This window comes from Symphalangus syndactylus, chromosome 18 (assembly GCF_028878055.3).
Source record: "Symphalangus syndactylus isolate Jambi chromosome 18, NHGRI_mSymSyn1-v2.1_pri, whole genome shotgun sequence".
NCBI lineage: Eukaryota > Metazoa > Chordata > Mammalia > Primates > Hylobatidae > Symphalangus > Symphalangus syndactylus.
In genome coordinates this window covers 73,811,355-73,839,325 of record NC_072440.2, presented here as the reverse complement: position 1 = coordinate 73,839,325, position 27,971 = coordinate 73,811,355, and the positions used below count along the sequence as shown (strand labels likewise).

At 51.8% G+C, this 27,971-nt stretch overlaps 1 protein-coding gene across 4 annotated transcripts; it reads right to left on the bottom strand.

Annotated features, from left to right (window-relative positions):
* Nucleotides 1–117: 117 nt before the first annotated feature.
* CSF2RB (colony stimulating factor 2 receptor subunit beta) lies at nt 118–26,866 on the bottom strand. Of its 4 annotated transcripts, none has more exons than XM_055253388.2 (14): nt 26,714–26,866; nt 18,220–18,459; nt 17,140–17,263; nt 14,315–14,505; nt 10,971–11,128; nt 10,723–10,891; nt 10,024–10,159; nt 9,704–9,879; nt 7,620–7,759; nt 6,527–6,689; nt 5,085–5,175; nt 4,839–4,896; nt 3,889–3,992; nt 118–3,160 (listed from the first exon to the last, which is right to left on the bottom strand). In XM_055253388.2, the coding sequence occupies exons 2-14, from the start codon at nt 18,293–18,295 to the stop codon at nt 2,035–2,037; spliced, it is 2,712 nt and encodes a 903-aa protein (XP_055109363.2). In that variant the 5' UTR covers nt 18,296–18,459; nt 26,714–26,866; the 3' UTR covers nt 118–2,034. The 4 variants fall into 4 exon arrangements, with proteins under 4 accessions (XP_055109363.2, XP_055109365.2, XP_063479805.1 ...); XM_055253390.2 differs by having other exon boundaries at nt 9,704–9,861; XM_063623735.1 differs by lacking the exon at nt 26,714–26,866 and adding an exon at nt 18,652–18,828 and having other exon boundaries at nt 9,704–9,861.
* Nucleotides 26,867–27,971: the final 1,105 nt, after the last annotated feature.

Here is a 27,971-nt window from a genome sequence, read left to right as displayed (position 1 = left end):
GACCCTGGTGTTCCTCCAGTCACTGGAGCTGTATCACTTACAATAGCAATTGAGGTTTCAGAGAGCAACCCCTTCCTCCAACTACACCAACATGCACACACAAATTCAGGGTTTCACTTTGTTTTATGTTACAAATATTTTATTGCAATTTTTTCCCTTTAATAATGTCTGGATATTTTGGAATTAATATCTCAGATTTCTTTCTAATCCACATTGGTTCATCTTGTTCATTATGAACAGGGGAATCTACTTTACAATGTACTAAAATGCTGTTATGAATTTCAGGACCATTGAACATTCAAGTTGTTTATCATTTTCTTTGACCACCAATATTGCTGTAATGAACAGGGATTTAAGAGCAAAAGTAACAAGAACACTTGCTTAACCACTTATGAAAACATATAAAAGTAGAACAATCAAAATGGTGGACGCCATAGAGAAAGAAAGGTAACAAAATAGGAAGCCTAGGGACCGATAAAGTATATATATGAGGATTTCCTATATCACAAAAGTAACACTTCAGATACATGGAAAAAGAATTTCAATAGCAAAAGGCATCTCCGTCTCACATCCATACATTCAAAAATAATTAAAATTTTACATGAAAAGTTGGAAACACAAAATGAACTAGAAAAACAATATATAAATTAGGACAAACACTGCTTTGCAATGGGAGGACCTTGTAAATCTGACAGTAAAAGTGAAAAAGGAGTTTACTAGGGATCTGTTTGACATTACAGAAGCATTCACATTCATACACCATAAAGCCTCATATACAACATTATAAGACAAGCTACAGATTTAGGGGAAAAACACTCCACCATCCGTGAAAGACTGTATGTCAATAGTCAAAAAAACTTAATCAGAAAATGATAGCACCCAACAGAAGAAAGACTTTAATAGGCTTGGCCCAGTTAAAAAATACCAATTGATGCCTAAGATACCTATAAAAATATGTGCAAACTGGATAACTAAAATAATGCAAATTAAAGCAATTTAATGCCATTATTTTTCCTGTATCTGAAAGGCAAAGATTTAAAAGAACCATAATCCCTGGTGCAGGCCCAGGCATAGACCAGCAGCCCTTCATCTGTGGCCGGTGCGAGTGAGAGTTGCCCAGTCTATCTGGAAGAGTGGCCACCCGGGCCATTTGGACCAAAGGCCCTAAAGCACATATGCCTTTGGGGCATTTTCCTTTGTTTGGCAGTTTCCCCCGACTTTTCTGCAGTAGATGTGGGTTCTGGACTCCTCTCCTGATGTTTCCCAGGTCCCACCAGCCTGCCCATCACTTGGGCCGTTAACTTCTCTACATGACATGGGGTCTCAAGGGACTGGAGGTCCCGCAGACATCACTGAGACAACCAGCAGGGCTCCCCAGAAGCTCCCAAACAGTCTCTCATGTGCATCCCTTGCACTGCCCCCCGCCCCATTACCATGCCCATTTCTTGGAGTGACAATCGATGCTAGTCTGAATTCCCTGAGCCTCACTGAGCGTGCCCAGTCCTGTGCCGCTCTTCCAAGCCCTAACCCCCATGGGTGCCCACTTAGTGCCTCCCGCCTCTGCACCCAGATGAGAATCATGTCATGTGCATCAGCACCTGCCGGGGACAGGCAGCCTACACAAGTCCTAAACACAACCAGACGCATCTCAGTCTGACAAGGCTCAGCTCAGACCTCAGTCCCACTCTCATAATAAATCAGTGGAAAAAGAAGGAAGAAAAACGGCAAAAGCAAGGAAACCTGATTAAAGAAATGAGGGGGAGATGGAATGAGTATGTCTAGAAAGTTCTAATTCAGAACCTACAAATAAGTTAACCTGAGGGGAAAAATGTGTGCATGTACGTGTGTGCGTGTGTGTGTGTGTGTGTGTGTGAGCGTGGGGAGAGAAGTGATTTGCTGAAGGTCAAGGAGGCCCAGGCCTCTAGCTACCTTGACAGGAGGCTGCCCCTTGGCTTTGCAGAAATGGCTGAGGAAGGTCAGGCGAGAGGGAAGGCAAGCCCTCTCCATCCCCTTGCCCGTCTAGGTCTGAGGGTCTCAACACACCTCCCCGGGCTTGTTGAGCTCCCAAGGGGGCAGAGACAGGTAGTCCTGCTGCTTCAGGGCTTTGAAGAGCTGAATGACGGGCACCTGGGGCACAGCCTGGCCTGGGGGCTTCTTGACTTGAAAAGCCTGGTCTAGGTCCCTAATCTCAGGACAGGGTTCCGGGGAAGAAGGTTTACTCCGGAGCGAGAGAGGGCCGGGCCCCAGGCCGGGGAGGAAGCAATAGTCACCCACTTGCTGCAGGACAAGGAGACCCTCGGGCTGTGGGAATGTTGGGGACACAGCTGCCCGGTGTTCCCCTGGGTTCAGGACAGGGCTTCTGGTCTCAGGGGGGACAGGATTGTTCCTTGGGGACCTGGGGGACTGGCCCTCAATTGGAGGGAGCTCCACATAGTCCTCAAACCCTGACTTCACAGGGCTTGGGGCTCCAGGGGGGCCATTGGCCAGCCCAGGACATAAGCTAGGGGTCTGGTCTGAGGGGAGACCCAGAGAGGGAACCAGCGAGATAGACGAGGCCCCTGAGTGTGGGGGGAATACCAGGTCTGCAGAGGAGACATAAGCAGAGGTCACTCCAGGGTCCTCAGGGTCCCCAGAGCTCGTGGGTGTAGCCACAGGGCTGTCCTTTTGGTCCTGTCCTCCCACCCTTGGCCCAAGAGCAGGAGGGGCAGGGCCTTCCCCGGACTGCAGGGAGGAGCTCACTGCAGCCCCCTGGCTCGGCCTCCTCTCCACTTCCGCGGCCTGGCCCTGTCCCATCGCTTGGGCCAGAGGGACCAGTTGCACCTGCCCCCCAGCAGGCAGACACAGGTACTCCAGGGACCCTGGAGGTGGGGACTTCTGGCTCCCACCCTCCTGTGGGGGCTCCGGCTGGCCCAGGATGTCAGGCAGGGAGCGGCTGTGGGGCGGCCCCAGGTAGGGCCCATTGAAGTCAAAGCTGGAAACCTGTTTCTCAGGTGTGTGGGAGGCGGCAGGCGGGCCTGGCTGGGGGCTGAGGGGCTGTTCTGTGGGCAGATCTGAGGCAACTGGAGTCGTGTCAGGCCCAGATGGTGGATCACAGACATGCTTGGGGTCCTCTATGGTGAGAGGTGACACCTCGCTGTCCCCGAATCCTACAGGGAACACCCTGTGGGAAGAACATGGGCAGAAGAGTTGGGACCACCCTGGGCAGATGATTCGGCTCAGGCACAAGGGTCTTGGTGGGGTGGGGATGATTCTCTGGAAGCCCTGATGTCCCCCAGAGCTCACAGAAAGAACCTGAGCGGGGCAGGGTTGAGGGAGCAGGGGCCCCAGAGAAGGACACGGGACATGGATTCAGTCTCTCTGTGGCTCAGGAGCTCCATCCTCCATGCTGAGCTCAAGGTCTTCCTCCGCAAGGCTGGAGCCCTCTCCCTTTTGACCTTAAAGTCCATCCTCCTTCAGCACCAGGTTCATGGCCAGCCTGTGCACTGGGCAGCCCTTCCATCATTCTATCAACCATGCCACCCCCTTCTCCCTGCCGAGTCAGTGGTGAGCTGCCGGCTCAGGCGCTGAGTTCCCAGGAGTCTGCAGCCCCAGCTACCCCATGAGGCCTCTGCAGTGTGACGCCTCCAAGGCAGCCAGGGAGGGGAAGGCCATCTGTTTCCCTCTTTCACTTCTGGTCACTTCCCTTGTCTGGCACTCCCTAGCCTGGAAAGAGGAAGTTCTTCTTCACATCCCCCCCAGGTGCCTCCTGCTTTAGTGCAAACCAGCCAGCCCCCTTGGATCCCTTCACAGTGAGCCATAGGCAGCCTCACTTGAGTCCCTGATTTCCACAATGGGGTCAGCCCCCCGTATGATCCCCAAAGGTCAGGAGTGATCCACGAGCCCACTCACCCCTCCAGCTCAGGGAAGCGGCTGCCCCACGGCCCCTGGTGTTGGGGGCTCCCACTGGTGAAGGCCGACATGCTGCCTGGGAGCCAAAGCTCTGCACTCCCGTTCTGCAAGAGCAGAGACATTTGGGCCGGTGGGCATCAGGAGGTCCCCGAGGTGGGGGCAAGGCAGAGGGTGATGGGGGTGCGGGGGGATTCAAGGAGCCCCCAGACAAGAGAAGAATCTCCACTTTTTCAGGACTGACCACGGTCTTTTGACACCAGCAAAGTGAGGCCCAGAGAGGGGCTGGGACTTCCCCCATGTCCCTGATACCTGAGGACAGGGCCCTTTTCCTGTGATTTTTCCAACCTGGGGTGCTTGTCTCCATGCTCACCCCCATTTCTCCTCCACACCAGCCAAGAGTCCCCTCCACAGGCAAAGCTGGCCCTGCCTGCCTGACTATAGGGCTCCCATCACCCACATGCTGGCATCTTCCCCATGGTCATCTCAGCCTCCTCCTGTCCCACCCCCTCAGCTCCCTTCCTGAAGGGTTTCTGTCTCCACCCTCGAGATGCCCTGAGCCAGCGCAACTTTTGCCACCTGGCACCACTGGGACTCTCAAAGCTCAGCCCAGGTATCTTGTCCTCGGGGAGCCCTTCTGCCTCCTGACACCCCATCTGTCCTGGTAGCAGGAACCCCCTCTGTGAGCCCACCCTGTCCCAGGCATCCCCACACTCAGTTCTCTCCATTGGGCTCCATGCAGAGCTCTGGGAGGCAAGGCCAGGTGTGGGCACTCCAGGGAATCCTGGGAATGAATTTCCAAGTGCTAGCCCCACTCCCAAATCTCCCAAAGCCCAGTCCACCTACATCCCTACCACCCAAAGCCCACAGGAAGGGAAGGAGGAGGTGGGGACAGAGACAAGAGAGGCAGGAACAGAGAAGCCCCCACTCCACCCCTCGCAGCCAGTTCCTACCTGGAATAGGTGGCTCTTGCTGGGGTTGGGGATCTTCTCCTCCCACTTTCTGCGCAGCCTGGAAGACACCAGGGAGGTGACAGCCATCAGAGACCTCAGGGCCAGCTGCTCCCATGCTCATGCCCAGAGGGGAAACTGAGGCCCAGGAAGCGAGTGACAGAGCAGGGCCTGGAGGGAGCTGGGTGGGATTCCCTGGTGCCCTCTGGGGTCTCGGCTACTACCTCCAGCCCCACAGAGTCCCCTCACCTGTACCCGTAGATGCCACAGAAGCGGAGGGCCAGGAGCACAGTGATGGTGAGGAAGATCACGACGAGGGCCAGCACCCACATGGGCAGCACTTCCAGCAGCCGGGGAGAAAAAGGAACGTCAGCATCTGGGCGGGAAATCGACCTCAGGGCAGGGAGTGGGGTTGGTGCAGTATTCCCTAAGACCCCGCTCTGTGCAGGCCCAGGGCTCTGGAACTTACTGCCTTGGGGGATTAGGGGAGAGAGGCCAGATCCATGCTGAGAAGGGCATTGGTCTGAACCCCCACAATGTTCAAAGTGCTGGGAGGACACAGGAGGGTCAGATCCTTTCCAGGATCTATAGCACAGGAGGTGCTAAAGGGAGGGCAAGAACCACAGTTCATCGCAATCACAGGGGTCTTCCTGAAGGGGGTGACATATTAGCTGGGCCTCCAGTAATAGGAAGGATTAGAGGTGGAGATGGGGAAAGGCACTCTGGCAGAGGCACCAGCAGGTGCAAAGGTCCCTCCGGAGGCCCCTGATCCCTCCTGCTGCCCAGCCCTGAGCTCCCAGGCCAGGTTCCTCCAGGACTCCCCTCTTCCTCCTCTCTTGGGCTCATTAGTCCGGCCTCCTTTCTACCTGGTTGTGGCCCTCTCCCTGGGCCCCTGCCGCTACCAAGCCTGGCTGTGGACTTGGGGGGCTCCCAATATCTCCAGTATCCTTACTCTCTCTGAAACCACCCCTTGGACTTGTCTTGTTCTATGGGAGTCCCCTGGTGGTTACTATGGTGAAAGGTGAGGGGTCAGTGCACACAGCAAGTGCAGGGAGGTGGGAAGGTGAAGGAATTAAGCAAAACCTTCCAATCCAAGGACCCAGTCTGCGGCTCTAGATTTTCTTGCTTCCATGGTAACAGGAAACTGGGGCTGAGCAACCACAAAAACTTGGTAGTCCCAAAAGCTAAGAAACCAAGGGCCATATTAACAGAAGCCTAAGTCCCAGTTTAAAGGAGGAGAGATCATGAGACCTGCTCTCCTCTGCTCCCTCAAGTCCTCACTTGCAGTCTGTATTTCACACCAGGTGTCACTTTCCAACGACTAGTGGCCCAAGGGAGGGAAGGAGGCCAGAGTGGGGTGGGGTCTGGAGCCCCACATCTCTGTGCCCACACAGGCTGCATCCTCTGCCCGGCTGCGCTGTCTCATGAAGAGTGGGTGGAGAACTTCTGACTCCATGCCCAGTTTCTGCCTGCTTTACCCTTTGCCTCTTGGAGCTTGCGGGTCTGATGACCAGCTGGGTGGTGCTGTCTGCAAAGGCCTTCCCTTTCTCTTTGGCCACCGTCTAATTGGGGAGATGGCTCACCTACAAGTTGTTGCAGGCCTGGTACGGCTGCTGCACTGGGGATTTTCTAGCAGTGAGAAACTATGAGCTGGTCCTGGCCAGAAGCTCTGGACTCCAGGCTTCACCTACCTGACTCGGTGTCCCAGGAGCGCGCCTCACTCCACTCGCTCCAGATCCCGCTGTAGCCGGTGCGGAAGGTCCTGACCCTCACCCTGGCCCAGTACCTGGTGGAGGGCTCCAGGGCTGGCAGGGCCATGCTGTGGGCGTTCTGGAGGGTCTCGGTCTTGCTGTCCTGTGGGTTGGCGCTGAGGGTGAGGCCTGGCCCGGTGCCCGTGGGAGTGGCTGCAAATCCCTCCCACCTGGACCCTCCGCTTCGCTGGCTCCCAGCTCCTGCCATACCCCAGGCCTGCTGCGGCTGCTTCTCTCTCACCACCGTGGATCCTCCCTGAGGGCCCACCCAGGGACAGCACTTCGGATGGCACCGGGGACTCCGCCTCTCAGTGCAGCCCCTGACATTGACAACACTGAGGCCTGGAACCCTGAAGCCACCTGTCCCACCCTATTTTGAGCCTTCTCAGCTCCCAGCCCTTCTGGCGCAGCCTGCACCCACACTGTGGCCTTTCCAGGAATGCAGTGCAGGCCGACTGGGCTCTGGACCCTGAGAATGGGGGTTCAGGACCCCAGGGCCCACTCCTGGCTCCACCACTGGCCCACCTCCCTCCTCGCCTCAGTTGCCCCATTTCTAGCCTGAGGGTGTGGGATTGGTTCTGTGGTTTCTGTTCTGGGCTCCGTGGAGGGAGGGGACTGAGCCCTGGCCTGGGCGCACCCCCGACTCATTAGAAGCAGCTCTGTCTGAGCCTCCATGTGTGTCCAGACGAGATTCCTCTGAAGAAATAACCCCAAACTTTCATGACTTTTGAAAACCTTCTTCCCAGTGGCCTTTCAACCCCTCCCTGCCCAGAGGGTTCTCTGTTCCCTGGGAACTCAGGGTCAGCTGTTCATGTTGGCCAAGCCACGCCACTTTTCCGAACCTCAGTTACTTCACCAAGAGACAGGACAGTGACCTGCTGACCACACAGCCTAGCGATCACCATGTCCCAGTGGCTACCTCTCACTGGTCACCTGCCAAGGGCCCGACGCCTTGTAGGTGGAACGCCTCTGGTTGCTTTCCCCTCTCCTGCCCTCCCCAGTGTTTCTCCCCTCCCTGGGTGAAGGCCCTCACCTTCCACGTGGCCGTGTCTTTCCTGTACTGGATCTCAAATGTGTGGTCTATGTGTTCGTATCGCATTTTCATTGTTTCCCAGCGCAGGCTGTAGCTGTCTCCATCCTTGGTCACGTTGAGGGACGGAGGGGCCATCTGGACTGGAGGGAGGGAAACTTTTAGGAGAGTCATCACACCCACCCTCCAACGGAACATTCCCCGTGTCTCATGCTAGACACTGGGGCTGTCTCCACTGGCACCAGACCCCAGGTTCTGCCCATGGTTGGGTCCTTTTCATCCCCACTTCACTATATCATGTTTTGACCTGAGTGGTATTCTTGTGGGAGATGCTGAGATACACTTGTTTTGTAGTGATGTGGCCCAATGCTTGCATTACTCCTATTTTTTTTTTTTTGCAATAAAAATAAAACCACTATTAGTTGGTTCTATTCTAGGTAACTGGGTATTTTTTTGTTTGTTTGTTTGTTTTTGGAGACGGAGTCTCACTCTGTCGCCCAGGCTGGATGGAGTGCAGTGGTGTGTGATCTTGGCTAACTGCAACCTCTGCCTCCTGGGTTCAAGTGATTCTCCTGCCTCAGCCTCCCAAGTAGCTGGGATTATGGGCACCCGCCACCAAGCCCAGCTAATTTTTGTATTTTCAGTGGAGACGGGGTTTCACCATGTTGGCCAGGCTGGTCTTGAACTCCTGATCTCACGTGATCCACATGCCTTGGCCTCCCAAAGTGCTGGGATTACAGGCGTGAGCCACCGCGCCCAGCCTGACTGTGTTTTAGCCACTGTTAAACATACTTATTCTACATGAATTATTCCACTCAATTCTAACAGCCCTATATGGTGGGTACTATTAACCTTTACTTTTCACAGACAGGGAAATGGAGTCACAGAACCATTAAGTAACTTGCCCTAAGGAAAGGCAGCTAAGCAGTGGTAGAGGCAAAGATTGCAACCCCACAAGTGTGATGGGCTCTCTTGTCTGACACTCCCAGAGGTGTAGGGAGATGGCTAAAGGCCAGGTCATTGACACGTTCTCAACACCAGAAAATCCCCAATACAGCGGCTGTAACAGGCCTTCAATAACATCTAGGTGGGGCCTCTCCCCAGCCAGATAGTGGCCAAAGAGAAAGGGGAAGCCCTTTGCAGACAGCACCTCCCACCTGGCCGGCAGACCCACAAGTGGAAAGAGGCAAAGGGTAAAGAAAGCAGAAAGTGGGCAGAGAGTGAGAAGTTCTGAACTCTAATCTTGATCTCTGCCTACTAATAGCTGTGCAACTTTAAGTAAGCCACTCAACCTCTCTGAGCTTCAGTCTACCCAAAAGAGAAAAGAGAGTGCTTATAACCTTGATGCCTTCACTGTATAAACATAATATGAATGCCCGTAATTTGCTGAGGTCTCTTATGTGCCAGGCATTATATGAGGCCGTTAATATATCCCGTGCATTTGAACAATCAGAATTCCTTTTTCCAGTGAGGATCTCAAGAGAGTTAATGATAAATTCAAACCCAGGTAATTAAGACAAATTGGCCTCTGCCCTTCACATATGCTAAAGACTGGATGGAAGAACTTGGTCATCATGAAACAACGTGAGAGGTTCCATTGCACTGGGGTCCTTGTTACATCACAGAAATGAGGGATATTAACCTCCAAGGTTCAACACTATTTGTACACACCACAGGCTCCAGTTGAAAAGTACATCATAGATCAATTACATTAAAGATAGAATATCAGTCGATGGGGAACTTCGGATACCAGAAAGAGGAAAATCCAACGAGGAATGAAAGGGAAGGTTTTGGTGACAGGACCAGGAGGGTGTGGCTAGCAGTGGAGATTTGGAGAGCTGCAGGATAGGAGAGGGAAGCAGAAGAAAAGGACAAGAGATCAGACGTTTTAAAGCTCTGCTCCTGTTCTCGGCCACCGCCATCGTGGTTTCATTGCTTCTCTGTTCACTTTTGCTCACTGGACTGCGTCTCTTTGAAAGTGACAAACGTGAAGACTGGGCCACGAGGAACCCTGAACTGATTCGGGTTACACAATGAGGGTGTGCTGGTCCCAGACCGTCCCCACAGCGGGCTAAGAGCAAACTCACTGTTCACTGAGCTCTTTATGTGTTTCTCTGCCCTCCTTGGCTGAACAGAGACGATGTATTGGCCGTGGGCCGTGGGGTTGGGCACGGGAATCCGGCAGTGGTGCCTGGTGTGGAGACTGCCGAGCTCCTCCCTCAGCACTGGGGAGCACTCTTCCTCCCTGAGGAGCACAGCAGAGCTGAGGACAGGGAGAGGGAGGGCACACGGGAGGGAGGAGAGCTTGGGGTGGGCTGTGGCTTCTGCTGGGGCCCCAGGGACAGGAGGAAGCCTGGAGAGAGCAAGGCCGAGAGGAGGGGAGGGGACGGAGAGAAAAGATGCTCACCCTGCATCTGGGCTGGGCTTGTAGAAGAGGCTAAAGAAGACCGAGCTGGCCACCTCCTTCCTCACCTCCCAGGAGCAGCTGAGCACTGCGGCCCCGTCAAAGAAGCACTGCAGGTTCTGGGGCTGGGCCTCGTCCCCTGGGGTGGAGACAGGTCCTCATGTACTCCCTCCTTCATCCCTCCCATAGCTCTCAGTGGGTGCTCACCATGTGATTCATCACACAGAGGTCACGAGCTCTGGGGCCAAAAGACCAGGGCTGAAACTTCAGCCTGAACCTGCCAGTTGTGTGTCCAACAGCTCCGAGAGAGAGAGAGTTCTGTGCACCTGCACACCCTCCCGGGAGAATGGAAATAGTATCTAAGTTTCAGTGTTTGGGGATTGAACAGAAAAATGTGGGTAAGCCCTGAGCATCCTGTAGCCTCCATTAACACACAGCTGCTAACAGCACTATTGTTGTTATTATTGTAATTGCCATTGGCAGAGAGGGTGCAGAAAACTGGAAGCCCAAAGTGAACAGATGCAGAGTCCTACTCATCAGTGGTCACAGTAGCAGTGGGACGGCCCAGGGACGCTACTGGAAAGATGGCAGCGGGAGATCCGGGAAGCCCCCAGTTGGAGCCCAGGAACCCTGCTGTGCCAGGAGCTCCTGATGAGCCCGCCCTCCCACCACGGGGCATTTCCCGGGCTCTGGCTCCATTACCTGGCTGGGAGTCCCAGCGAACCTCTGGGCTCCACTTGCTGGGATGTCCTGAGAGCCGAGAGCCTGGGGCCAGGCGGGTCCTTACTCGGGCCACGTAGGTGCTGCTGGGCATGAGGTGCTCTGGCCCCAGGGTGGCCTGGGAGGTGTTGGAGAGGAGGGTGGCTGCATCCTGTCAGGAGACAGTGGGTGCTGGAGGAGGGGTGCCGCCCGTCCCTTTGGGCTGGGGCAGAGCTGGCCGTGGTTCCTACCTCCCAAGAGTCCTGAAGCCGCTTGTAGACCACCTCAAACTCCACATCCCCCTGGGACAACCAGTGGCTCTGGGGACCCCCAAGGGCCACACTCCAGGTCAGCAGGAAGTGGTCCTGGTCGGTGCTGATCTTCAGGTCCCTGGGTGCAGGAGGCTGGACTGGAGGGAGGAAGTGAAGGGCACCTAAGGGCTGGACCGCTGAGGGACAGTCAGGGCCTGCATGGCCTTTTGTGTGGACACAGGGGGTTCCAGGCCACCCCTGCCCCCAGCAGCTGAGGGACCTTGAGCAAGAACCGTTTCCTCTGTGAGCCGCAGCCCTTCATCTGCAAAACTGTAGGGTTTCAACATGAAAGCAATGGAAAGCCGTGCAGATTGCAACGCGCACGTGACCCGAACTCCATAAAAAGCGCTGGTGAGGAAACTCATTGGAGCCTCCTCTGTCCTGAGGCTCCCCACTGCCCACGCTGAGGCCTGGGTGGCTCCTGCCAGCAGAGGGGACTGCGGTTCAGAGGCCTCCCCCTCCTGCTGTCCAAGCTCCCTTCCTCCTGCCCAGGGTCCCTCCTGCTGTCAATGCCCGGGGCAAATGCCTCCGGCTCTGGGAACATCCTTGGATCTGCATCTCCAGGCAGAACCCCCCATTCCTTCTCTCATTCCACCATAGCTCAGTGGAATTCCCTCCACCAGGGTCTTACCACAGCTGAGGGATTCCTATGTTTCTGTGTCTGCCTCCCCTAAGGGATGAGGAGATGGGGGTGGGTGGGGTTGGTCCTGACCCCCTTCCCTATCTCCAGGCGGAGATGCGGCTTCTTAGCGAATTATGGGGCAAGGTGAATGAATGAATGAATGAACAAATACACGCAGGCAACTTTGGGGCTTCTCATGAAATCCTTGCAGCCACAAGGCAAGCATCTATCCCCTGGGAACTCTGGGTTGTTCAAGAAAATGCAGAATGAAGACATGGCGCCTGGTTTCTGGCATTTCTGTGTCTGCTTGCTGAGGGGTGGCTTTCAAACAAAAACATCCTCACATGTAGGATGTAAATGCTCTCTGCTGGACATGGCATGCTAGAGCATGTCGGGAATCATCAACCCAGAATGGCAGACACACAGCAGGGGAACCACCCCTCCCCACCTACAGCCAGGACAGGCGTCCCTCATGTGTCACTGCACTCCCAGCCCCCTAGGCTGTCATGGAGGGGGAGTCCTTCCCAGCAGAGCCCTCTCGGAAGCTGCCACAAACTGCACAGACTGGAAGTCCCATCAGAAACCTGCTCAGCCAACTCAAGAGGTTTAGTCCCCCAGCTCACTTCACAGATGGAGAAACTCACAGAGGAAGTGAAATGTCCAAGGTCTCCAAACAGGGAGCCTCAGAGCAGATCAGATGCATGCCTGTCGCCTGCCCAGTACCTCCCAGCTTCCTTGATTCATTGCTAATCTGCGTTAGGCTGGACCCTACCTCGCTACTCAACACAGGCTCCAGGAGGCCAAGGGCCACACTTCTCTCCCTATATCTAAGTTGTCTCCATCCCCCTAGAAACCTTCCTGGTTTCCAGGCTGTAAGCTCCAAGGGCAGGGTTGCTGGCTGGTTTGTTAGCTGCTTTGTTGGCATATGTAGGCACTCAAGGAAAGAAGATTGAATGAATGAATTGTGTGTATATCTGAACTATGATTTGCATGCCCTCATGTCCCCATCTCCTAGCCAGTTGTGTCCTCATCATTTCTAGGAATGAGTGCTTTAGGTCACATCCTGAACTTCAACTTCTTTCCCAACTCCTGCTCCTCCAGTCTACCCTGTAAGTCTCCTGTCCCCAGCATTCTCACATCCGCATCTGATCTTGTCATTTCCCCTCGGTGCTCTCCATGCCTAGAGGGTCCCCTCTACCTGAGACTGCAGGAGACAGAAGCCTCTCCAGGGCCAGGTCCCTGCCTATGTCTCCTGCTTCTTCCCACCGCTGTCCAGCCCTTGAAGCTGATGCTCCTTGGACACAACGGTGAGCAGGTTCCCCAGCCGCCCATGCCCTTCTGATCCCCCAGCCTCTGCACAGCTGTTATCCTGCCAGAGAGGCTCTTCCTGCCCTCCCCTCCTGTCTACCCTTCAGATCTGGGTTGCAAAGCTCTTCCCTCTGGGAAGCCTGTTCTGAGCTCCCAGGGGCCCTACCCTTTACCCCCTGCATGAGGCACCCACCCACCACTGTCAGTAAGTTCTCACGGTGGACGACATACAGTGTTTCCCCTCCCTCCAGCCTGGGCCCCCTGAGCTCCATTCGGGAAGGAAGGGACTCTCGTGTCCATCAAATCCATGTGTGGAAACATTGCTTCTGATGGATTCCTGGTGGCCTAACTGATCCCCTCCTCTGGCAGTGGCTTTATGATGCTGTGGCAAAGAAGGGCAGGAAGCTATGGTCACAGCCCCTTCCGTGTGACCCTTGCAAAGAGCACCAGGTGGCCCGGTGGTTAGGACCAGGGGCTCAGACCATCCTGCACTGGATCTCAGCTCTGCCAGCAGCAGCAGAGAGGCCTTGGACTAGTCACCTCCCTCTGTCTCCGTTTTAGCAGCAGCCAAAGGCACCAATAACAGCTCCAATGACAGCCTGCAGTGCCTCCTACCAGCCTGCCACCAGCATGGGTTTTTGCCACGTCAACGCAAACTTTCATAGAATGTGTCCCTTTTTAGGTTTAGCTTCATTCTAAGCAACCATTTCCTTGAATCCAGGACTTCGAAGTGCAGGTTATATTTCTTTCTAATAGAGAGGCAAATAAAACCTAACTACATACAATGATCATCTACCCCACCCTAGACCACAGATGGCTTCATGGACCACTGTGGGATTTCGGCCCACACCGGGGCCCCTCCTCCAGGGCAGGGAGGAGACGCGCTCCCTGTCTACCGTGCTGGAAGCCCCCAGGAAGGCTGACCCATCTCTGTCATTACTGCTCAGCGGTGGGACTTCAGAGGAAGCATCTGACCTCCTGGGCCTCAAGGGCCACATCCAGGAAATGGGTTTCTTCAGAGATGAGATGAAACAACTAAGCGGAGAGAGTTTTCTAGCTGGATGGGTTTCTAAGTGAGTAGTGAGAACGGTTTTCTTCAAGACAAACCTGCAGTGCTGGAAGCCCACAGCTTAGTGGGAGGTAGTAGCAGCCAGGGGCACGGGAGAAGCCTTTGTCAGGGGCCTCTCACACAGTCTGAAGTCTCCGTGTAAACAGACCATACCCTCATCCCTCAAGAAACCCTCACCCAACCCCAAGCCACAGCCTTCTGCCTTGAAGACTCCCTGGGCCACCCCTGGTGCTCCCCCTGTCCACACAGGAAAACAAGCCCCGGGCAGGGCCCCCAGCCCCTCACCATGCTGGGTCAGAGTGACGGTGAGCCGGGTGCCCAGAGGCCTGTCTGGTTGGAATGAGAAGTAGTCAACGTCAGTGACGACAAAACTCTGGCAGGGAATGACACATCTCCTGGGCACGCAGCGGGGATGGGGGCAGGCTGACCAGGGCATGTCATCACTGAGGTCACAGGACACTGGCTTCGGAGGGTCCCTGTTGGGAGAGGACACGGCTTAGCCCAGGGTGTATGGGAATCACTGACTCATGAAAGCTTCATCGAGTACTCACCACATGCCTGGCTCTGTTCAGAATCAGGGGCCAGCAGTGATAAAACACACAAAAATCCTGCCCATGGAGCTGCCATCCTGGGAGAAGGGGACCCGCATGGAACAAAGTGTGTAGCGTGTGCAGTGGAGAGAAATTCATGTGGAAAAATAAAGCAAGCAGCAGGTGAGGAGGGAGGAAGGGCTGGCCTGGGGAGGCACTTTGAAATACGGGACAAGCAGGCTTCTCTAAGGAGGTGACCTGGGGGCAGAATGTTAAAGGCATTGAGGGAGGGACTGCGCAAATTGTGAGGATTTCAGGAAATGGGAACAGCACGTGCAAAGGCCCTAGGGCAGGCAGAGTTTGGTGTGCTACGTGGCTTGGCCTAAAACCAGTGCACAGGGAGTAGAGCGTGTGACAGGGAGGTCTAGGAGACCCATCCATCAACATGATGGGATTGGATCTCACTGCAAGTGAGTGAGAAACAGTCCTGAGCAAAGGCATTGTAGATTTCGATGAATGCTTTGAAAGGATTCCTGAGGGTCCTCGGTTGTGAATAGACTGAGGTGGGAATGTGGCAATGTTGGAAGCAGGGAGCCCAGTTAGGAAGCTTCTGGAATATCCAGATGACAGGAAGTGGCCGTGCACCAGGGTGGTCAGGCTGGCGTGGGTGAGATTCGTGTTCTGCTTGAGATAAGGTTGGCAGCATTTGCTGGTGGAGGGATGTAGCAGTCAGGAAGGAATGGTGGCAAAAGAGACTTAAAAACAAAACAAAGTCCTCCCTGTTGTTTAGCTTGAGCCACTAGGAGCTCCCATTTAGACAGGGAGATGGGGAAGACAGAGGCAGCAGCGCAGCTCAGGTGAGAGCGGGACTTTGGTTGAGAACATTTGGAGTCAGAGACACCTGTTGTCTAAGTGACAGGTGGAGAGGCCAGTGTGCCTGGAGGCCTGGAGCTTAGGGGAAGTGTAGGCTCAAGGTTGCCTTTGGGAGATGCCCCAGGGGCCTGAGGGGGTCTCTGCAGAGTGGATACAGCAGACAGGAGGTCCATGGACTGGGCCTGGGTGTCTCACCCTTGGCAGTCAAGAGAACAAAGAGGCAGCAGACAAGGAGAAAGAGGAGGGTGGGCAGGGCCCCAGGGGCACTGGGTGAGCTGTGGGCAGAGCCAGGTGCAGGAGGAAGTGCAGGGAGGCCGCGGTGGTCCTCCTCGTCAGGGGCTGCTCCTGGTCAAGTAGGAAGAAGGTGGAGGCCCCACAATGAGATCCTGCTCCCCGGGACATTTGCTGACTTGGACCAGAGCAGTTTGGGTGGCCTGGTGGGGGCAGCATCCTAGGGGAATAGGCCCAGGAGGAGATGGCTGGAAAGACACTGGACGTGGTGAATGTGGACAACTCTTTAGGGAATGCTGCTGTCAAAGGAAGCAGGGAAAGAGGGGCTGCAGGGTTGCCGGGTCAGGAGATGCCCAGGTGCTGCACTCCTGTGGGCTTCTGAGAGGGGGTTGGGGTAGGTTTGCAAGGCAATTGGGAAAGATCCTGGGAGAGGGCACGGTGGGTGGCACAGGGCAGCGTGGGGACGTGGAGGCCATGATATTCCTGAGCAACAGGACGAGATGGCATCGGGTCTCAGGCCTTAGACAGGAGCCCTGGTCCAGGCCCAGGCCCCGGCGGTGGGCAGAGGGGGTGGGGAGTGAGTGTGAGGTGGGTGGGGAGCTTCTCCCTGGTCCCCTGTTGTGTCAGAGCAGCAGGAAGCAGGTCACAGGGAGGGGCAGGATGGTCTTTGAGGAGAATGGAGAAGGTCTGATGGAGGCCTCCAGGAGAACTGAAGGCGGTGGAGGGGTGAAGGTGGCAGAGCCGGCCCCACCCCCCAATGCTGGGGTGACCTCCAATGGGTTGTCACCTGCCTCTCTGGTTCCAGCTATTTAATTATTTAATTTATGGCTGATTTAGACCCTGGCCAACACCCCAGAGCAATTCTGGCCCTCTTCCCATGTGGCACGTGCCCAGGAGAGCTTGGGTGGGAGAGCTGGCAGCCCACATACGAAGGGGGGGCCTGGGAGAGCGCAGAGCCCCCTCCCAGACACACCCACACGGCCTGCTCTGCCACTCCTTACCCTGTGGCCAGGGCTGGCACCTCACCTCCAGGGCCTCAATTTTCCCGTCTGTGAACTCCCAGGCCAGCGCCATCTCTCCCTGGTCTACTCTGGACAGACAGGCGGTGGCACAGCTGGCGCTTCGTGGGCTGGCCCTGCCCACCTCACAATGAGGAGGAACTAAGATAGGTCATGTGGGGCAATTGTGTTAAATTATAAAGAAACAAGAGAAGATTTTCACCACTGTCACCACCACCATAATCAACAACATCAGTGTAGGAGGCACCCCGCAGAAACCCCAGGTCAGATGGCAGCGCCCGGCCTGGCAGGTGCCTGGCGGAGCAGGAGCTCCTGGAGGGCCTCCCTCCTCCTCTGTCCTCTGTCCACTCCCACCCCGAGGCTGACCTGACAGGTCCCTCTCTACACTGCCGCCCCACGCCAGGCACAGGGGACATTGTAGCCCCTACCCGTGGCCCCTGCACCCAGCATCACTCACTCATTCACTCGGCGAATGAGGGTCACGTTGACAAGCCGCTGGGCATCCTGGGTGTCTGCCCACCTGCAGGTGATGTGGCTGGTGTAGTCGTTGTAGCAGCGCAGGGTCTGCAGCGGGATGGTTTCTGACAAGAGGGGCAGGAGGGGGTCACCTCTCTTTCCTGCAGGGACCCTTGTCACCATCACTCCCAGCTGCTCTGGGATGCCCAGCTCTGGGGAGGGGTCTCCCAGTTCCCTGCAGAGGCACCAAGTGGCCAGGCACATGCACGTGTGTTCATGTCTGCCGGGGTGGGCTCCTGGTTGCGGACCCTCCTCTCCTGACAGAAGCGCGATATTCTGTTGGCTGTCAGCACGCTTTCTGGGCCTCTGCAGTGCGCTGTTCCTGGGCACGGCCCCCTTCCCCACCCCAGGACAGGGACATGCATCAAGCACAGGCCTGGCCCCTGGACCGACTGTGCAGCCTGGGAAGGGGCACACACTCAGCCCTGGGGTGCAGCGTGGCAGAGTCCTACCCTGCACCCTCCCCCCTGCTCTCTAGTCCCCATCCTCGGGAGCCTGGTATTTGTTAAGGGGACTATGGTCCCAGCATTGTCACAGAAGCCAGGTCTCTGGGACCCTTTGGGAGGGGCCATTTCACCTCAAGAGCCCAGGAGCATCCCAGTGTGGCCTTCGGGCACAAGGAGGGTGCTAGCGGCTGACGCGGGGACAGAGCCCCAGCCAAGGCCCTGCAGGAGGAAAGCCCCGGAGGTGGGAACCACTGAGGCACAGAGTGTCCGCTGGGGAACAAGGGGCAGGGAAACGGCCAGAGCAGCCATCCTGGAGCCTGGGGGCCGGGAGTGCTGTGCTGAGAAATGTGGGCAAGGAAGCCAGACACGCTCAGCTGGAATTTCCAGGACAGGATGAGCAGGAATGCGCAGGAGGAAGGAAGCGGGGGAGGCCCAGGGAAGGCCAGGGGGAGAGACGGAGGGAGGGGAGCAGGAGGAGGGCTGGTGGGCAGGGTCCTGGGGATACGCTGCGGCCCTCCCCCAGGGTGCAGCAGTGAGGATGGGGACAGGGAAGTGGGTGGGAGCCACGGACTCACCTTCTGCCCCTGCCAGGCTGCGCTGCCAGCACAGGGCCAGCAGGGCCATGGAGAGCAGCCCCTGGGCCAGCGCCATCTCCCTGGTCAGCTCTGGACAGGCAGGCGCAGGCACTGGTGGGTGCTGGCCATGGGCGTGGCAGGGTCCTCAGTGTCCTGAAGTCCTGTGTTCCTGCCCAGCTGGGAGCCAGGCCAGACCCATTTCTTGGGACCTCTCCCTCCTGGCCTCTGCCTCCCCGAGGCCTGCAGAAGGAGATGTCAGCAGTGAGCTGCCCCTCCCCTTCCACATGTCCCAGGGACACCGCCCGTGTTGTGGGGACAACCCAGAGAAGTGGCCCTCATGCATGACCCTTCAGTCTCCTGCAGCATGAAGGCAATGGACATGCGCTGTGTGGCCTGAGGGACTGGGTCCCCACTTGGATCACTGACACCTACCACTGCACAATGCGCTAGACAGCAGAGCAGCCGAGTCGGGGGCCTAGGATTTGACTCCTGCTAAACTCCCCGTGGGCTGCTGGTCCACGGCTGTTGGATGCCACGGTGTCATGTACACACACATGTCCTCACTTCCACAGGGCCTGTGGTCTCCCCACCCCTGCTCCATTTACCGTCATCCCCCTCACCCTCTGCTTGCCAGTTCCCTTTTCTCCTCGGAGGCCGGGGGTTTCCTCCCTTTCATTTCACTGGTCTGGGAAGTACCCAAGAGAGCAGAACAGACAACTGTGGCTCCTTTTCTTCTGTTAGATTATTGGAAGCTTCACTCAAGATGCCCACGCAGACACACACACACAAACACACGCACACACAGGCACACACATGCACAACACACACAGACACACACAGATACATACATATATACACGTACACACAAAACATGCACACGCATACCCACACATATACACACAAACACACACACAGACACACACATACGCAGACACTGACACACACAGATACATACAATATACACACATATACACACACAGACATGCACACACATACACACACAGAGACACAGACACACATACACACACGAACAACACAGATACATACATGTATATACACATATATACACATATACACACAAACATGCACACACATTCACACATACACACACAAATTCACATAGAGAGGCACACACACAGACACACATACACATGCACAACACACACATATATACACACTCGCATATACCATCCACACACAGACATACACACACACATACAGATACATGCACAGACACACATACACACAAACAGAATCTATCAGTGGACATGCTGGCTGGAAACAAACTCTACTTAACCTCAGACTGAGAAAGAATCAGGAATCAATGTGAAGTGATGAAATATTCAATTTAAAAAAATGCTAAAATCATTGAATAACAACATAAAAATGCCTATCTAAAACCCCATTTCACACCATTCCCCAAATAACAAGTTAATTATAAATTTAAATGTAAAATGTTACATCCTATGAAAGCTGCAAACCAGAGGAGCGAATGCCTTTGAACTCTTTAAGCTTAAAAGCATAGGAGACATCACAGAGACAAAGGCTGGCAGAAGTACATAAAAGTGAAATCTTCTGTAATGTATCAACCTGACTGAACCATAAAAGCAAAGGACAGAGTGCAAACAGAAAATCTTTGCACCAATGTACTCATCCGTTAGGGCTATTGTAACAACATACCATAGATGGAGTGGCTTACTAGTTACAAAGTTTATTTCTCATAGTTCTGGAGGCTGGGAAGTTCAAGAACAAGGTGCGGGCAGATTCAATATCTGGTGAGGGCCTGTTCCTCACAGTCTTCTCCCTGCATTCTCACATGGAATAAGCAAGGGAGCTTGCTGGGGTATTTTATAGGGTGCCACAGGAACTACCTCCAGATATTCTCACATTGGGGATTAGGGTGCAACATAAACTTGGGAGCACTTAAACATATAGACCATAGCAACTAGAATTATGGAGGACAGGTTAGTGTCTTTTACTGTAAAAGATTAAAACAAATCAATATCATCAAAGAGCACAAACAATACTCACATACACAGAGAGAATTCATGGTAGTGGCTGACAATATTGCAGTGTTTTCCATGAGCCAGCCATTATTCAAAAGGCTTTATGGATATGAACACATCTATGTATAGCTTACCACTAGAAGCTCCACTTTGTAGATGAGAAAACAGGGGTGGGATGTTATGTAATTGGTTGACAGTCACAAGGTTGGTAAGGAACAGGTTGAGATTCGAGCTCACAGTGGGTTGCTTCTAGACTCTGTCCCTGACCTCTATGCCAATAGTGATTCAATTTCCCAAATGTCAAAACAGCGCACATCTATTCTGACATACGCTAACCCAGCAGACACTTCTACAGATATGCACAGATACAGCAAAAATAAAAGAGTACATTAAGACATCTAAAGCAGCATCCTCAGGGAGATTTGAGAAATCATAGCCATTTAAAAGAAGACACTTCTATGCAAAGAACAGAGTTCTTGGAATTTGAAGATATGAGATCCATAATTAAAAAAAAAAATCGATCAAAGGCCAGACGTGGTGGCTCATGCCTGTAATCCCAGCACTTTGGGAGGCCAAGGTGGGCAGATCACTTGAGGTCAGGAGTTTGAGATCAGCCTGGCCAACATGGTGGAACCCCGTCTCTACTAAAAATGCAAAAAAAAAAATAGCTGGCCACGGTGGAGCACACCTGTAATCCCAACTACTCTGGAGGCTGAGGCAGGAGAATTGCTTGAACCTGGGAGGTGGAGGTTGCAGTGAGCTGACACCATTGCCATGGCACTCCAGCCTGAGACTCTGTCTCAAAAAAACAAAAAAACAAAACGACAACAACAATCAATAGTGGGCCAAACCACAGAATGGATACCACAAATGAAAAAGAGAGATATATAAAATAGAGCAAATAGTCAAGGAGATGAAAAGTCTTAGGGAAAAGTTTAGACCTGGGAAAGAAATTCAAAAATTCCAGCCTCCAGAAGGAGGGGGTGGAGACAATCAAGAGCAGGTACGGCAGACAATGTCAGCTACCTAGTCTGAAAGACAGTGGAAGACCGTGTCCCTTTCCTTCCGGCAGCAGAAGCCAAGGTTTTAGCTGAGTTTATTGCTACACAGGATAAAAGGTTCTATTTCCTATACTCCCTTGCTGCTAGGTGCAGTCAAGTGACTAAACGTGATCCAAGGAGATGAGAATAGAAACATTGTGTATGTCTTCCAAAAAAGGCTGCTCAATGGCAGTTGACTCAGGTGGGAGGGGTTCATTTTTGTCCCTCTGTCTTTCTTCTTTCTTCCAGCCTGCAACTTGGAGGTGATAGCTGGAGCTTCAGCAGCTATTTTGGACCGTGAGGTTACCTTGAGGATGGAAGTCATATGTGAAGATGATGCAACAGAAAGAGAGGAAGCTGGATTCCCACTCTCACTCTGGAGCAACCATACTAGCCTGAAACTGCTACCTCTGGGCATCTTTTATATGCTGGGAAAAAGAAACTTCTATGTTGTTAAGCCACTGTTGCTTAGGGATTTTCCATGTGCAACCAAACAGATACAAGAGCAAATGGGGAAAGCTTCACATGGCTTTCAAGGAGACAACAGGCCACTCAATAAACAAGATTCCTTTTTAAAATATTTTTTAAAGACAGTAAGGAATCTGTATTCAAGGGGGGAGGCTACTATAATGGGGTTTTGTAGTAGGGGACAGAGATCAGGGTTAACTCCCAAGATTCCTTTTAATCAAGCCATACCCAGTTCTCACTGGTAAACTTTCCATCTTGCAAGTATATGAGGATGATCCTAGAAATGCTTCCAGAAGAAAACAAATAGGATACTTTGAATGCAACAAGGGTCAGATTGGCTAGAGATTTCACATCAGAGACTCTGAACTTTAAATAGATGTCTTGAAAATACCAAGGGAAAATTATGCTTAAACCTAGAATCACAAAATGCCAAGTTTTCTTTGACATTTAAAGGACACAAAAAATTTTGGATATGTAAGGACAAAGAAAGTTTTTCAGCTCTTTTCTGAAAGAAATTACTCTAGGTTATATTTCTGGAAAAAAAATCCAAGAAAGTCTGAAATACTGAGGCAAAGAAACCAGTAACACTTACAGATAAGTAAGGAAGAATATTGAACTCAAACTCAGATGATTTTAACATGGGAGTTGGCTGTGAGGCTGGGGTGGAGAGTGGAGGAGAATTGAAAACTTGCTAAAGATCTCCTCTTGTTTTGGAAGGGTTTATATGTGCTAAATAAACCCAAATGCTGGTAGCAAATATGATTTCTTTAAAAAAAAAAATTTTTTTTTTTTTTGAGACAGAATCTCACTCCATCACCCAGGCTGGAGTGCAATGGCATGATCTCGGCTCACTGCAATCTCTGCCTCCTGGGTTCAAGCGATTCTTGTGACTTAGCCTCCCGAGTAGCTGGGACTACAGGCATGCACCACCATGCCTGGCTAGTTTTTGTATCTTTAGTAGAGGCCGGGTTTCACCATGTTGGCCAGGTTGGTCTCAAACTCCTGGCCTCAAGTGATCTGCCCACCTTGGCCTCCCAAAGTGCTGGGATTACAGGCGTGAGCCACTGCGCCCGACCCAGAAAATATAAGTTCAATACATTTTAAATCCCTAAAAATGTAAAGATTAAAAATCACTAAGAATGAAGAGTAAGCGTGGGGACAGGAGGATGACAGAGAAGGGGTGGGAGGGACAGAGAAAGGAAGAGAGAGAAAAGAGAAGAGAAAAACCAAATACCTTCTTACTCAAAATAAACATGCACATATGACACTCCCAAGCTTATGAAGAAATTGAATGGCAGGCATAAACATTCCCAAGCTTATGAAGAAATTGAATGGCAGGCATAAACATTCCCAAGCTTTTGAAGAAATTGAATGGCAGGGATAAAAACTGGGGGAAAAAAAGCAAAATACAAATTCACTCCAGACAAAAACAATTTCATAGGTTAACCTGACAAAGACTTTTAAAAGAAGAAGACATCATGGCCAAGTAGAGGGTACTCCATACATGGAAGGAGAACCCTCAAGAAACCTATTTATGATTCAAACAAACAGATGAACAGATTAAAAGGGAAAGAAGGATAAGCTGATCTTGACAGACGCTCCTAAATATTTAATAATAAACAAGACTTTTCTGGTTAAATGAACAAACAAACCCTGGCAAATGAAGCAGTGGAGGAAACATTGGCATCACTGAATGTCTGCCAGAAACAAAAGGCGATGACAGAGTCAAGGGGGCACATTAGCGTCCTCCTGTCAAAGCCTCACACAGGAGGCTGTCACTATTGTCTTTACTTCCAGTGGTCAATGTCCCTCAGATAATCTCTAAATTCAACGCAATCAGCATGAACATTCCAAAAAGACATTTAATGGGCTTGGCAAACTGATTTTTATTTTTATTTTTGAGATGGAGTCTCACTCTGTTGCCCAGGCTGGAGTGCAGTGGCATGATCTCGGCTCACTGCAAACTTTGCCTCCTGGGTTCAAGCGATTCTCCCACTTAAGCCTCCCAAGTAGCTGGGATTACAGGTGCACTCCACCAAGCCTGGCTAATTTTTTGTATTTTTAGTAGACAACGGGGTTTCACCATGTTGGCCAGGCTGGTCTTGAACTCCTGACTTCAAGGGATCTGCCTGCCTCAGCCTCCCAAAGTGCTGGGATTATAGGCATGAGCCACTGCTCCTGGCCTTGGCAAACTGATTCTAAATTACAACAAACCACAGATGAAAGACTTGCTTCGTTCGCTAGAAAAATAAGAAGGAATGTAGTGATTGCCAAATGGAACAGAAAACAGTAAGGAAAATAATGAAGTGCATATAGAATCCTAGGATGTAATAGGGGCACTTCAAATCATTGAAGAGAGGAGAAGCCACACATTCGTAATTAGCAATGTTAAGACAATTAGATGATAATTATTTTTAAAAGTTACTTTACACATTACTCACCTCTCTAAATTCTAGGTGGGCTAAAAATCTCAAAGTCAAAACCAAAATAGTAAAATTATTAAAACTCTTTCTGTAATCTTAGAGGTTTGCAAGACACCAAACCAGGAACCATAAAGTAAAAAGAAATGACAGGCTTGACTTAACAATGAAAACATTTTTAGATGACATAAGACATCTTAAACATGTTAAGAAAAAGATAAGTCATAACTTGGGAGAATATATTTTCAACATATATAAATGGATTATTAATACACATAATAAATGAGTCACTCCAAAAGTTAAGATGTAAAAGAGAAATTCAACAGGAGATGAACGAAAATTTCTCCACATTCATCATAAATGAAATCCAAATGGCCAATCCACATACAGAAAATGTACAACTTCACCCATAATCAGGGAAAGAAAAAAATCACGCAACGTTGAGAATTTCCATACATAACACTGGACAAAATTAGAAGATTGATAATTTCTCTAAAGGTGAATTGGCCCTTTTATACACTACCTTGGCTACGTCAGCTTAGCTCAGCTACTTTGAGGTTGATTTGACAATACCTATTACAATTTCTAATGCACAACCTCTTGCACAACAATTCTGCATTTAGTAATTTAGGCTACAGAAACACTTTCATAGATGTGGAAAAATTAGAAGCAACCTAGGTGTCGATCAACATGAGATTAGATGAATTGTGGTGTACCCATCCTAATAAATGCCACATATTTCTTAGGGTTACTTAACGAGTTAAATATATATGTATTATTGTAGAAATTTGGAAATATTCCAAAATATAATATTAAGTGAAAAAATTGGGAATATATATATATATATATAATAATCCCATTTCTGTAAAAAGAAAAACTACCACCCAGGCAAGGTGGCTCAAGCCTGTAATCCCAGCATTTTGGGAGGCTGAGACAGGCGGATCGCCTGAGGTCAGGAGTTTGAGACCAGCCTGGCCAACATGGTGAAACCCTGTCTCTACTAAAAATACAAAAATTAGCCAGGCGTGGTGGCGCATGCCTGTAATCCCAGCTACTCAGGAGGCTGAGGCAGGAGAATCACCTGAACCCGGGAGGCGGAGGTTGCAGTGAGCCAAGATTGCACCACTGCATTCCAGCTTGGGTGACAAGAGTAAAACTCTGTCACAAAAACAAAACAAAACAAAAAACAAACAGGAAAATAAAAGCTATATGCTTATATCATGCTTAGAAAATGTTCTGGAAGAATACATGTGGTGAAAAGAGTAAGCCATGGAACTAGGGAAAAGAAATTGCTGGGGACTTTGTCTCTTGTGCTACATAATTCTAGATTATTCTAATTTTCATGAAGGCAGGTTTCTGTGTAGTTGCTTGTTTAGCATTAAACACAGTCCTTATACAATTCATGAACTATCCTGTGGTGTTGGTATATCTGTATACTAGACAATATAAATAAAACTGCTGGATGAGAAAAAGAGTGACCAAAAGCTAATAGGAAATGTTTACTCATTATAAAATGATTACAAAGCAAGAAAGATGATAGAAAAAAAATTAGAATTGGGCTATACAAAAATATAACAGCAGGGTTTTTGAAGACTAAAAATTGCACATATGCAGCTCGTCACTAGCACCTGTCTGACAAGGTCCCAGTGAAACACCTGCCCTTTCATTCTGAGGGCCAGTACACACACCTGCACACACCCTGAAGCAGGCACCCCAGATACTCACCCACCCAGCCAACATACTTGGGTGCAGAACACACACACCTGGGCCCCAACCCAAATCAGCAGGGCAGAGTGTCATAACTAAAAAGACAGACAGAGAGAGAGAGAGAGAGAGAGAGAGAGGGAGATTGCTGCATAGTGCCTGGTATGTCTCTGTGCAAAGGGCTGGGCTCTTTCTCAAGTTCAAAGTGAGCTTCTCAAGCCACACCGCACCCAGCTCTGGGCCTCAGTGAAGCAAGGTTCCAGGTTTCACCCTCTGCTTCTTAGTCTCTCTGCACTCCTGCATCCCCAGGGATCCGCACATGCACATACACACACAGGCACACACACAAATGCACACACAGGCAAACACACGAGCATGCATTCTCTCTCTTTCTAAACCAAGATGTCAGGGACTATCCATGCTCCCCATTCCACAGATGAGGAGACAGAAGCCCAGGATGGACAGGGGTGCTCTCACTACCATCAGCATCTTAGTGACAAAGTGAAGACAGACCATAGGTGCCTGACTCCCAGGCCTGAGCTCTCTTCACCCCACTAGGCGTCCTTCCCGCCAGGACCAACCAGATCCCGCTAGCGAGGCTGAGTCCTCCCCAGAGCTCTTATACAACACCCAAGCAGCTTGGCACCCCTGGCTGCCTCCCCACCCACTGGCTGCCCCAGGAGTCTGGGCTCCGGTCATCCCAAGAGGCCGAGCCCTAACTCCTCCAAGTCCCCAGGTCACAGCTACCCACAGGATGCCCCCCAGGCTCCCCCCGTCCTTTCCCATCTTAGACTCCCCACACTCCCCCCTGCTCTGACCCCACCCCTCAGCCCTGCTCCTGGATGCCAGGCCATACCTCTGTGTGGTGGGAGAGATGAGCCTTCTTCTGGAGCCTCTAGGCAGAGTGAGCCTCCCACGCTTCCTATTTATGTTGATGTCATCAGGAAACAGAGAAGCAGAAAGAGGAAGCAGTGCCAGCCCAGGCCTACTTTGCTAATAGTGCACATGACTTTTCTTCCAGAAAGTCTTCTACTCCAATTTACCTTCCTATAAACTCTTTGGCCTCCTTCAAGCCTCAGCTGACACAGGGCCTCCTCCATGCAGCCTTCCCTGACTCCTCGATGGGGATGCAGGTGGAAGTGGCTGCAATAACCATAGCTGGTTTGAGCCCAGAGCCAGACAGATCTGTATTGGACTTCCAAGCCCACTGCTTCTTAAAGCGTGTCCTTGTGCAAATCATCTGCGTGTTACTTCCCCAAGCCTCGGGACATCCATCTGTTACTTTTGCAGAAGCATCTACAAATCTGGAAGGACTGTTGAGGGAATCCAGTGAGATTTGGCGCAGAAAGACCTTAGCTCCGAGCTGGCCACAACAGAACCTCCTACAAGTGGTAGCTGGTGGCATGTTGATTTCCCCGATGTCCTCTTTGCCCTGCCGCCCCACCCCACCATGTGTCATATGGTCATGCGTGTTCATGGCTGTCTTTCCTCTGACACTATCTTCAGTGCTGGCTTGTGTCCAGCTTGCACTTCCCTCCCAAATACCTAGCACATGTACAGAGGAGACATTGCACATTTGACTGTGTGCAAATGAATACATGAATGAATGAATGAACGAATGAATGAATGAGTGGCTCCCTGAGCACAGCAGGGCCAGCAGAATTAAGGTCAGGTGAGTGAGGCACTCTCTCGTGCTCCAAATTTAAACAGGCATTTCAAAATTCAGTAACTGATATAAGTAATATTTTAATGCAATATGGTTTTAAAAATCCCAATTAATGCAGAAACTATTCATGGTGAACTAAATATGAAAAGTTTGAATAAAGACAAGATAAGTCACAGTGCCAAGACACAACAAAATGCAGTCATATTTCTCCTACGTGGGGCTGCCTCCCAAGGGAAAGGGCAGCAGGCAGGAATGAGGGGAATGGAGGGCAAGAATGAGGGGAATGGAGGGCAAGAATGAGGGGAATGGCGGAAATGGAGGGGCAGGAACCTGCCTCAAAGCCACTGGAATTCTGGCTTGATTGTTCTTTGCTTTCCTCCTACCAGGAAGGGCAGAGTTGGCCAGGAAGAGCTGGCAGGGGCTCACCCTAGCAGAGAAAGCCCAGGGT